This window comes from Amphibalanus amphitrite, unplaced genomic scaffold, assembly GCF_019059575.1.
Source record: "Amphibalanus amphitrite isolate SeventyFive unplaced genomic scaffold, NRLGWU_Aamphi_draft 000398F_arrow, whole genome shotgun sequence".
NCBI lineage: Eukaryota > Metazoa > Arthropoda > Thecostraca > Balanomorpha > Balanidae > Amphibalanus > Amphibalanus amphitrite.
Window position 1 is genome coordinate 526872 of NW_024881892.1, and position 12014 is coordinate 538885.

General features: G+C 50.5%; 1 protein-coding gene across 2 annotated transcripts in view; it reads left to right on the forward strand.

Moving 5' to 3' along the window:
* LOC122390517 (sodium channel protein 60E-like) overlaps nucleotides 1-12014 on the forward strand; it is a 57623-nt gene that overhangs the window by 16066 nt on the left and 29543 nt on the right. The window contains exon 1 of one of the 2 annotated variants that reach the window (XM_043383554.1): nucleotides 5476-5847. The exons of the other annotated variant lie outside the window; for it this stretch is intronic. Within the exon in view, the coding sequence (XP_043239489.1) occupies nucleotides 5542-5847 (306 nt within the window). The 5' untranslated portion in view covers nucleotides 5476-5541. Of the gene's footprint in view, nucleotides 1-5475; nucleotides 5848-12014 lie in introns of those variants that run through there. 2 annotated transcript variants of the gene reach the window in all.

Below are 12014 nucleotides of genomic sequence, written 5' to 3' on the forward strand. Positions count from 1 at the left end.
GATACCGACTGTCGGCCGGAGGGGGAGGGGAGGGGTGGCACTGTAGGTCAACCTCTCAGCTCCGGGAGGGAGGGAGGGAAGGGGGATAATAGGGTCCCCTGGGACCGGGGTGGCTGCGGTACACAGCTCCACACACTGGGCCATCTGAGACCGCCCTGGACGGGGTGGGGTGGGGTGGGACTGTGTGGGCTTGTGGGCTGGGTACTGGGTGCAGTCGACAACTGCTGTCCCTGACCCGCCACGGCCAACATTGAGACGTAGGCCATCCAGCACACGCACGCGCCAACAATTAGCATGTCTGGTCGGGTTTCCTGTTAGTGTTCTGCAGCGCACCGACCAAATATTTGTCGTTCGCGGTCGGCGCTGCCTCTTTTTCAGTATGCAGCCATTATTAAATTCTGTCAATGTTTGAGGACGATATCTTTTTATGCCTTGCAGGTCAGGGTAACATTTCCGATTGTAGGCATTGTCAGTACATGTAGATGGTTATCTTGTAAATTGAATGTTGCAATCTGTATCTTGTTAAAGAATAAACATGATTGTTTAATGTTTCTTGTTCCTAACATAAATACATAAATGAAGCACCGTAAGCATAGAACATTGACGTTATAAAGCCTCTTGGAAGCTCGCATACAAAACAGCCATCTTCTTTCACCTATGTACGGCTGGAACAGCCCAGACACGGTCCTCCTGTTTTCCACAGTCGGCCTACAAACCGATTCCACAGTCGGGCTGCAAACGGACCGCCGTTCGCTGCGTGTTGGCACGGTGCGACTATTATGCAAAGTGCGCCGACAATCCCAGCCGGTGCTAGTGTTGATCTCTGCGTCAGCCCTGCCCGCTCCGCGTTTGCCATTTTCCGGACTGGATCGAACAAACAACGCCGCCATCCACTGTGATTTGAGCCGGGAGGCTCACGAGTTGGAATGAGTTTTGGTAAAACGCGGAAGCACAAACACTTATACATGCCGTGCACAACTGCAAAGACGATAGCGTCACGCAGCAGCTGCTGGCTCTTACTTTAACCCGCGCCCGGCTGGGGGTCCTGGATTTCCACGCCCTGCTGGGGGGGGGGGGTGTTTGAACACCCCCCCTTCTAACTCGGCTCCTGGGCCACGTAGCGATACGCGGAAGGCGGCGTTCGAAAGAGCGTCAAAAATAATGAGGAAATCACTTCGGTCAATTTTTTGGTCAGGTCAAAGGTCAGGTCACCAGAGGTCATTGAAGGAAAAATTTCGCCGATTTCCAGGTCGAATGTCGACAATTTCCAAGAAGCCAGCGCATAACTCGGGAACCAATAGAGCTACAGCGCCGCGGAAAAGCGCATTCGATAGCCCTATTAACGCCCTTTCTGAGTAATTCTCTCAGATTTGACCTAACGTCAACGGTTTTGCCTGCAGGGGGCAAAAACTGCAAAAATAGCCGATTTTTTCGGAAACAGTTTTTCTGCAATAACTTTTGACCCAAGCCTTGTACGAGCTTACTTTTACCAGCATCGTGTTCCTCTCGTCAAGACGCATCGAATGAACTATAACTTGACCTTGAAAGGTCAACTTGAAAATTTGACCTCAGGTCAAGGTCATGACCTGACCGGAAAGGGTCATGTTGCATATCAGTCGATCCGTATCGTCGAGCTGAACACATCTAGGGCGTTTTCATCGCTCTAGCATGCCGCTATCAAAAGTTATTTGCGAAAAACTGTTAGATACCATTCGTGACCTAAGATGACCTCAGGGCATAAACAGGGGTCACGGACACCATTTCCATGTTCAGTGTGTCTAAACCACTTGTAATTCAGTGTTTGGGAGTGTTTATAATGTCTTTCGTCCAAAAGAGGCGCATTTCAATTTTCTCCCATTGACTTATAATGGGGAGGTCGCAAAATTGACCTGACCTTAGGTCATCGATATCAAAATTCTGAGATATACATTTTGTACATGCTATTGCTCTTAGCAATCGCTGAAAGTTTCAAAGCGATCGGTCACTCGGTGTAGCTATGACAGGCATTGAAACTTTTTATGAGGTGAGGTCACTTCAAGTGACCTGGTGACCTGACCTTGAATGACCTTGGTCTGAAATTTTCACAACATGTGTAGAATTGATGTATGATAAGGTGTACCAAAAACGGCGGCGCTCCGCGCCGCCGTTTTTGAGATATTCGCGAAAAACCACAAGGGGGGTGTTCAAACACCCCCCCCCCCAGCAGGGCGCGGGTTAAAAGTTGTTACAAAACTGTGTTTTTCCAAATAATTTGCTAGCCATCGTACCCTTTGACGTTGCATCGAGCAGCGCTCACACACCGGCCGTAGATTCCTCCTCGTAAAACTTAATTGCAGTGCCCGTGTTGCCAAGCGATCGAGACGAGTTCCCGCGAGGGCGACCGCCGTTTTCTCCGAAACGACATTGTGGAAATCGCCACTCAGGCGAATCGCCGCCAGCGGCTGGGTTCATCAGCTCGGGGAATAACCGTCTCCGCCGTACGGTTCATCAGAATCACCGTCGCACTACGTTCATCACCTCGGACGATCAACGACGTCGACAACGACGACGACGACGACGGCGTCGATGTGGTGTCGGCGGCGGGTTCTCGGTCAACAGGCCGTCGTCGGCAGGTGTCGACTGGGGGCGTGGTCCGACTGGCCAGGCATCGATCACGCCCATCATCGGCGAGACCGTCGCCGGCGACGACCCCTCTGTCGCCGACGACGAACCGTCATCTGACTGTCACATAGTGGAAATCTGACAGACATCAGGCGTTCTCTGCCACCGATCGGCCGCTGCAGCCGCTGCATTGAGGAGAGTGAGAGTGCAATGGAGAGTATAAGAAAAAGAGTAGTGCTAGAACGCATGAACAGGATGGGGAGAGCAAGTAGAGTTAGGAAGGGCCATTAACAAAATATCAGACTGGAACAATAAGCTTAGTTTGACGGGAGATTATCCGTAGTCATGTTCACTGATTTTGTATTTTAACTGTATGTTTTTTGAAGATACAGTTTATGAGGTCAAGAGAGGAGTTATAAATTATAATCAGGTTTGATGCGAACTGCAGGCTGTTTGTATTGTTTCTCAGCTGTGCCACGGAATGTCCTCGACAAAAGAGTCCCCAGATTTCCTCTACCACTTCCTTTGTGTGTGATGACGAACCCTGTATAACAGCTCGTCACATAGCATGCTGGCAAGGTGGACACGCACTATACATAAAACCATTACAAAAACACCACGCAATAAACAACACAGCACACGAGTGCCAACACATCATACCCCCACACACCATGCCACCATCCCTCCCCTCCCCTCCCTCCTCGTACCCCACCTCAGCGCCCATCAGACGGTCGGGCCGGGCGCACCTGCAGATGGAATCGGCGGCTGGCGTGCCGACGGTGCCGCATGTAATCAATATGGGAGCAGGCCGCGGGCCATCGCCGGCCCGCCGATCGGACTGCATTGAAAACACGCCGGCCCAGATCGCTCCCGGGTGATATCGAGTCGGGGACAGCAGCAGCGGCCGCGCAGGGACGCTGATCTCCACAGGCCGGACGGCGGAATTGAAACCAACCGCGGTGATTCTGCTGGTCAGATTAGGGCGAACGCTGTGGGTCCCGACCTGACTTATAAATACGTTCTTATCTTTTTTTACTATACAACGAAGTGCGGGGTTATGAGCACACAATGTGGATACCAACTGGATGCCCAATGGGCATTGCCAGTTTTTTTTTTTTTTGCTGCATTTTGTTCTTTCCAGCATTTAGGTGACTTTTCAGGTATTCAATAATTATTTTAGGGCTGGCTAGTTCTGTAATGTGGGTGCTGCAGGGGAATTACTATTGTAACGAATGGTTTTAAAGAAAGGCTTTCGGACGAATGCTGAAACTTTCTCACACCAGCCGGATCTGCATACCATTTGCATGGTATTTCCAGACCAGGCGCTCATCCTGTTGCTGGTATTTGACCAGTACAATGTAATGCCTAATGCTGCATACATTTGCTCGATTTCAGCGGTGTTCTTTCCCTTTGTCTGAATACCTAGGTATCTATTTTTAACTGAGTTTTTTAGCAGCTTGAAATGATGGCAATGCCATCCGGCAACAGTCACAGTTTCTGATGCGCAGGCAATGCTCAAGTTTCTCCCTCCTTCTCAAAGGAATATTGGCGGATGGCCTTACGTCAAGCAGAACCTGACGATACACTGTCCACTGGATAAATTTAGCCACAAAACAAACCTAAACAGACGTCGACGAAAAGTTCTCCGGTTTTCCCCTTAGTGGCACAAACTTTGGGTCAACAAATTTAACTTATCCAGCAGTTCAAAAATTAGTTGAGAAGGCAAATAGGTACGTGTAATACGTTGTGTTCGGGCTTGTCTTAGGGACGCGATACTATACGAATTTGTTGTTATGTAATCAATGTAGAAACTGTCATACATTTTGTCGGAATGCGATACAAATAATCAAAGGCAAAGCAGAATTATTCATGTCGGGTAATCCTAATTATTAATGATTTTAATCGGTTATAGGAAATACTTGGTGGTCTTACGGGGCACCAGCAACGAGGTGATTGGGGGAGTTATTGTAAGTGCGACAGTACATTTGTAGTTATAGCAAAACTCGATTTAGTTGGCCTAGGTATAATCCATAACTTGACTTTTAGAAGCATAACAAAGGCATTGCCCATATTCAGCTTCGAAAGTAATATGTAAATACTCACCTTGTGCGTTACCGTGCGCCGTATATACTAGAGCCTCGTGAAAAATGCTATGTAAACGCGACTATTGCGGCATTTGCTGGTTTTCCAGGCGGCAGCCTGAACCGTTCGGGGACACAGCTATTCGAACTGCTGCTCGAGTCCGTGGGTCAAGGACGATATGCTCGGGGCCACTGAGATATGCCGGGGGCGTCATTGACACGACCGGTCACCACTGCAGGGGTAGGGGTAGGATGTTAGCTGACATTACTCTAGTTAGTTAAGTCAAATCTTGGGAGGTTCTACGTGTATGGAAGGTAAAGGATGGTAGCCAAAATATAAACTTCCAAACTCGTTTGTCATGTTTTTTTTTCTGAGGACCTGATTATCTTGCGTCCTTCAGCCTCCTTGCAATGATTGCCTACATAGTTTGAAAATGAATTGATGGTGCAGCACATTATGTAGTATGTACTTATATTTTTCAATACCTATTACGAAATGGATGGCAATGTTTTACCTAAACATGACTTCGCACGTCAATATTCGTTTCAGTGTAAAACCATTGGGACAGGTTGAAGTCCGTAAGATAGCCCTTGAACCGGCGCCGTGCTCGCGGCCCGTCTGTGGTCCGACTGTGTGCGAATGTGTGCGCGCTGGCGGCGCCGGGTCGGCGCTGCACACGACCATTGATTGGAGACGGGACCGGCGGGCGGCGGCGGCGGCGGCGGCGGCGGCCCGGGCGGTGGGCGGCCGGCTCGGGCGGCGGCCGACCGCCAGTGTCGCACCATGCGCCCGCCGAGCGGGAGTCGCCGCCGGCAGTGTCCGTGACCGGTCAGCTCGGAGTCAGTGCGCCGGGCCGCCATGGGCGGCGGTAAGCCGCTGCAGTGGGTGCTGCGCCGCGGCCGGCCCGGCCGGCGGCCCACCGCCGGCAGCGGCACGGCCAGCGGCGGCAGCACGCCGCCGCCGGGAACCATCAAACCCTTCACACAGGCCTCGCTGGAACGGCTCGAGACCAGGACGGCCGAGGCCCGCAAGCACTTTGGCGTGCTGCCGCGCCGCAACGCGCGCCTGCAGGATGGCTCTGTGCTGCCCACCAAGTTCTCGCCGTTCCCGACTCACATGTACGGCCGGCCGCTGGAGGAATTCGACCAGTTCATATTCGAGGAGGTGAGTGGCCCTCGGCGGCCTCGAGGGGTGCCGGGTGGGACACTGAGTGACCCCGGCGAGTGTGTCTGAATAGACAGGGGGGTGGCAGATGGGGATAGGCTGCTTTTACACAGGAATTGATATCAGCGTCTTCATGCTACTCGTATGCATTCGCTGCCTTTGATGTCGCAGGAAAATGCAGAGTGCACGGCAGCTCCACATTCTACTAGGAAAGACGAGGAGTTTGATAGTGATAGATCTGGTTACACGATTTGCATCATGTCATAGGTTTGTAGCAGTATGTGGATGACTTTTATCAAGTTGATCTTCATTTATTGGGCCCCGTAAGATCAATGACCTAGCGAAAATCATGCTGATTGTGTCATCAGTGAATTAGCTATGAACTCAATCTATGGACCTTGTAAACCTGGGGTCATGGTACCGGGTTTCTTCCACAAACTGTCCGGTGCTAGTTTGTTCTGAGTCCACAATGATCGTTTGATCCCCTGGCAAATCATCAACAATGTAGAAAATGCACAGTATTACATACCTATGCCATACTGTTTCCAAATATCATCAGTATGTGTAATAGAGTCAGCCATATTCTGGGAATCATTTCCTATTGATCAGCCCCCTTTTATTCTTGTTTGACAGTCAATGCGTGGGTGTCGCTATATTTTGAGCCGTGTATGCCTTACCGACGCTATGTGAGTTGGCGCTGGGCAAATACGCGACATGGTTAGAAGGCGCTGGCCAATGGAGGCTTTCACTTTCCAGTGTGTCTTGAGCACTGTTCCTGAAATCAACGACAATTGCCTCGACTATTGTTGTATCAGTAGGCAATCTCTTGTTTCCTTTTATTTACGTACTTATATCGTCCTTTTGATGCATGACCATAATGGCATGGATTTCAGAGTTGAATGGAATATTTCAGGCGAGCGGAGCCGGGTATACCCGCGGTCAGAAATATTCTAAGCGGGCTTGAGACGGGTACGACCTGAGGTCAGAGGTGGAGGTTGGGTACGAGGTGCAGTTAGGGGAGAGTTCACGTTACAAGCCAGGTGATAACAGAGCGTAGAATGGGCCGTGTCCGGCTACTGGAATGCTAAACACTCGACTCTAAATTCTGATGTGAACCTGAAATTTCCCTCTTGGGCAGTAAAGATTAGAACCTGTGCTGCAAAACCCGCTTAGGTGGTTCCGGCTTCGGTTATCTGTCCATTTAACTTGTAAAAATGCTCCGACAATTGAAAAGGAGTTTGAAAGGCTATTGGCATGCTAACTACACTATGGTAGAAAGAAGAGTGGTGATTGAATTCAGTTTTGCAATGTAGCCACTCGGTAATACGATAAGCCGCCCGAACTTGTTCGTTTTGTCGCTTTGGAGTTCAATGAATACTTTAGGGACGTAACACATTGTTGCATTTTCTTCCTTTGAAACGTATGACGGTAAAGGAGAGCTACATTATCGCATTAGCAAGTAAAGTACAACTGCCATTCATTAATTATCTGTCCCTTCCTGACGTGACATTATTTTTTGTGATAGTAGGTATTTTCGCGTCACCATCGAGGCGAGCTCAAGCTAGTCTCACTTACAATTGCATCATGCGATTTCTACTTATCTTTAACGAAAACTTTTTAATTTGGTAATACTAGTTGGAAACTGATGTTTTCACCGGTTTTATTGATGCAGTTATATGAAACAAAGTCTAGATCGTCTCATGTGATCACCTTGCCTATCTACGTTTGTGTTTACATGAAACCAAACTAGCCCTACCAAATAAGTTACTATATAATACCATGGATGATTATCTCATCCACGATAATACTATAACTATAGTATAAGTATACTATATTATACTAGCACTACCAAATACATACAATAAGCCGACCCTCCTACATCCAAGTAATCCTGCAGTACGTATGAATTCAGGTATTGAAACGTTGAATTGAGCATTGTTGATAAGATTATCAGGAGTATGAAAAATAACCTCTTGCTCATATCTGAAGGAATTAACCCATTAATGCCGGAATTTTTATTTTTTGATTTTTAAGTTGTCCTTCACAAATGTTAGCCACATGGGTCCTAGAAAGAAAACTGTGCAAGCTTTAAAAAATTGTTCCATCGGTTCTCGAGTTATAAGCATGGGTCATAAATGACCCAACCGGCATTAGTATAGTCACAAATAAGGAGTCATCACGAAAACCGATTTATCTAGATACCATATTGTGTATACAGGGTGTCCGGAAAGTCCTGGCGCTTCTTTTGGACGCCGTGTAACGCGCGCTGTGATTATTGGACATTCAGCCAATCATCACAGACATGACCCCTCGTTGATTGCTCAGCCAGGGGTCGTGTAAATATGACCTTGAAATCGTTTTCAGTGATGGGTAGATGGGCGAAGATGCGCCTTGTCGCTGAATGCCTGCGCGCGGCGGCCGGGTGCGACTTGAACGAGGCGCGAGTTGCAGCGCGATGCGGCGTTTTTCGATGAATGGTTTAGCAGGTAAAGGTTTATTTCGACTCGGGAATTCCTTAAAAAATATCCTCAGACCGTTTCGAACGCGATATGGGAACGGAGCAGCATTTCAGCGCGGCAATCGAAGAAAGTGCGGGGGTCTGATGGACAAAAATGTCCCATCATCTTCGTCAATGTCGAATAAATGAATAACAGGCTGGCCCACGAGGGGTTCCTGGACAGCCACATCAACCCGAGGGTCAAGACGACATGCCCTAAGGGTCACTTCGCATTTCAACAGCACAGAGCACCCTCCAACAACGCCGCCGCCATTCAAGCTAAACTGACAGAGGAGCTTGCCGGGCCAGATCACCGTGGCGAAATGAGATTAGGCCGCCTTATTCTCCTAACCTGACCCGCTCGACTAAGGCGTGCTACGCGTTTTGTAGAACAGGATCTAGGCCATTTCTCACCACAACCTGGAGTCGCTGAAGACTCGCATCATGACAGCATGGGAGGACCTGGAAATGCCCCGCATCGTCAAAACCCGCAGACGCTTCCTCCGTCGTCGAGGCCGTCGTCGGCGCCGACGGTGGTTACATTGAATGAGCACGTAGCGGAAGCATGTGGCTTGGTGTCCCTGGTCATTGTTTTGATCCATTGATTAGTATCTATGAACCAATGGCATTTGTTTTAGAAAATGTTGAAAAGCGCCAGAACTATCCGGACACCCTGTACTGTATAGCGGTTTCAGCCAATCAATATTAAGGCACTGCATTGCAATGCTTTGCAACGTCTCATTTGCGAGGCCGGTGGTGCTCCTGCTAGGCCTCTGGTGCCCCTGATGACACTGTCAGGGGCACCATAGGCCTGACAGGGCTATGGTGTCCCTGGAAGGACTGTGGTGCCCCTAGGCCCTGGCAAGCCTGAGGTGCCCCTGACAGGCTTGTGGTGCCCTTGGCAGTCCCGCGGTGCCCTTGCTAGGCCTGTGGTGCACCTGGCGGGACTGTGGTGCCCCAGGCGGGCCTGTGGTGCCCCTGCTAGGCCGTTGGTGCCCCTGGACCCTGGCAGGACTGTTGTGCCCCTGACAAGCTTGAAGTGCCCCCGACAGGCCATGGAGCACTTGACAAGCCCAAGGTGTCTCTGCGAGGCCTGTGGTGCCCCTGCGAGGCCGGTGCGTGCCCCTGCGAGGCCGATGGTGCCCCTGGCAGGCCTGCCTCTGGTGCCCTGGCAGGTCTGTGGTGCCCCCTGGCAAACCTTTGGTGCTCTTGTTAGGCCGATGGTGCTCCTGCGGGCCTGTGATGACTCTAACAAGCCTTTGGTACCCCTGACAGGCCCGTGGTGTCCCTGCTAGGCCTGTGGTGCGCCTGCCAGGCCTGTGGTGCCCCTGTCAGGCCTGTGGTGTCCCTGTCAGGCCTGTGGTGCCCCTGTCAGGCCTGTGATGCCCCTGCTAGGTCGGTGGTGCCCCCGGGCCCCAAGGGGGGTCATGAGTGACCCATGTGAACCCCCTCCTTTGGATCCGCCACTGTGATCTGATCACAACCCCTAGAAATAAATAATCGTTTAATCATCAGTTGCTTTCATTGTATTCAACATACGAGTAAATTGATAACACTATTGCCGGTTGGGTCATTTATGACCCAAGCATATTTATCGAGAAAAAAAAGTTATCCGAGGACGACAAGAAGGGCAAAAACACACGTCATGCCCTTTTCAGACAAATTTAGATGGCAGTTAGACGATCATTGAACAGAAAGTAAAGTGAAAACATAATGTAATATTACTTTTTGGGACGGCGCGCCATTGCCAGTGACCGGCGGCTGTGCAGTCCCGTCGTCTTTTGCTCCAGAAACTTCAGCGGACCAGCTCACACCAGTTTTATGCGGCTCCGACGCTCGTCACTAAACCCACGAATCCAACAAAACACACGCGCTTGTTCCTCAAAGTGTCACGTGCCTCAGTTGAGAAGAAACATTAAGATTTTGTTTTTGGGTCATATATGACCCAAGCGGCATTAATGGGTTAAAAATCTATCATACTATCACTATCATACTCCTGATAGTACGTATGAATGTGAAACACCCACAACCATATCGGACTCATGTATGGGCTGCAGAGTGCAGAGTATACTGCAGTGTTGTTAACATCACATCACAATATTTCACTTTCAAACAATGCACTGCACCTTGGACGTTGCAATTTGTGTATGCGAGGTCCTGGTAACGCGGCAAAAGCGTCCCAGAAAGAGCCCCTGTTTTTATACCGGTGACGATTCTTTCCGGCTCCACATCTCTGTATGTCCGCAGCCGCTTCCCGCAGTGACCATTGGGAGAAGGGCGCTCGTACCCGGCGCCCCAGGCAATTCCGGCCGCCCTGTCCAACACCGGTCCGACCCATTCCAGGTCCTGACGAGTCGGTCGGCGCTGTGTCCGATACGAATTGAAGACGCGGCCGCTCGCCGCGCGTCCGGGTCGACAGTGCCCGATGGGAAAATAACCACCGAATTCCGGCTCTGCCCCGGAGGATAGACCCGAGGGACTGCGCAGTGTCAGATGCGGCTGTGTCAGACCCGCCGGCCATCTTGGCTACGTGTCCCCTCCCGCTCCCGCTGGGAAAAAGGAGCGTGACGTCACGTGACATGCCGTGACGTGACGGCGCCGCCAAACAGTTGAGCGAGACTCACAGTCACGGCACCGGTCGATACTTGCTTTCTTGGCCGTTCGGCGCCCTGCTGTGTCCAGGCCGAGCTGCTTCTACCCCGGTTCGATGCCGGCTTGGTGGCCTTGGTGAAACCATATTACTTCAACTGCCGGGCCGCGGTACGCCCGCTGACTTCCATTGCAGCGAATGTGCTTACCTGTATAGTGAGTCAGCCGGGCGCCTTTACAACTGACGGGTTATTTTATGATGGATGGGGCGACCGCCTGGCTAATGGCCGTTGTGGGGTTGGGTACGTGCTGGCGGAAATGTAGCGACGATTATGCGTCTTGTGGCGCGCTGCACGTAGACGTGGCGCACATTGGGGTACTGTTTATGAGTGACTAGAATCCTGGCATCCTTCCGATTCCAAACTCTGTTACTACCTGACGGCAACCGCTCCTTTGGTTGAAAATTTTGTGAACAATTTGACGTTCACTTCTTTTCAGCATTTCGTGCTGTGCCAGTGTTCAGGGATTCCCCGTTGATTGTTCCATTTGCAACTCTGCCATGTTGTCGGAAGTCTATCACCATTTAAAATGGACACCGAGGAGCAGTTATGTATGTGTATGTCTTCAGGGATCTTGCAGCACATCTTGTTTAACCTAGGACATCGCGGTCTCATTTGGTGGAATCAAATCAACTCGATAGAAAGGAAAAGGCGACATCTGTCACACTCGTCTGGAGGTTATCTGGCTTCCTGTCGCACTCAGTTTCAGGCGATCCGTGCCACAGGTGACCGAACGTCCGGCTTCTTTGTCTTGTGAAGAAAACGGTCCATTACCGGCCTGTTCATCTCCTATGAGCTCATAACGGCGTGTCGTACCATTTTATCGCCGGGGGTGGCACGACGCCGGGGACGACCCAGCGACGGCCAGCCATGCAAATGGGGTGTCAACGGCTCATCAGCTTAGCTTCTTGCGCTGTTTTGGGCATCATAGCGAGCCTGCATAGGGCCGTTTGTGGGGTTTAAGTTGAAAATAAAATTTGATGGTCAGAATCGGCTGGCATGGTAGTGGGATGAATGCAACA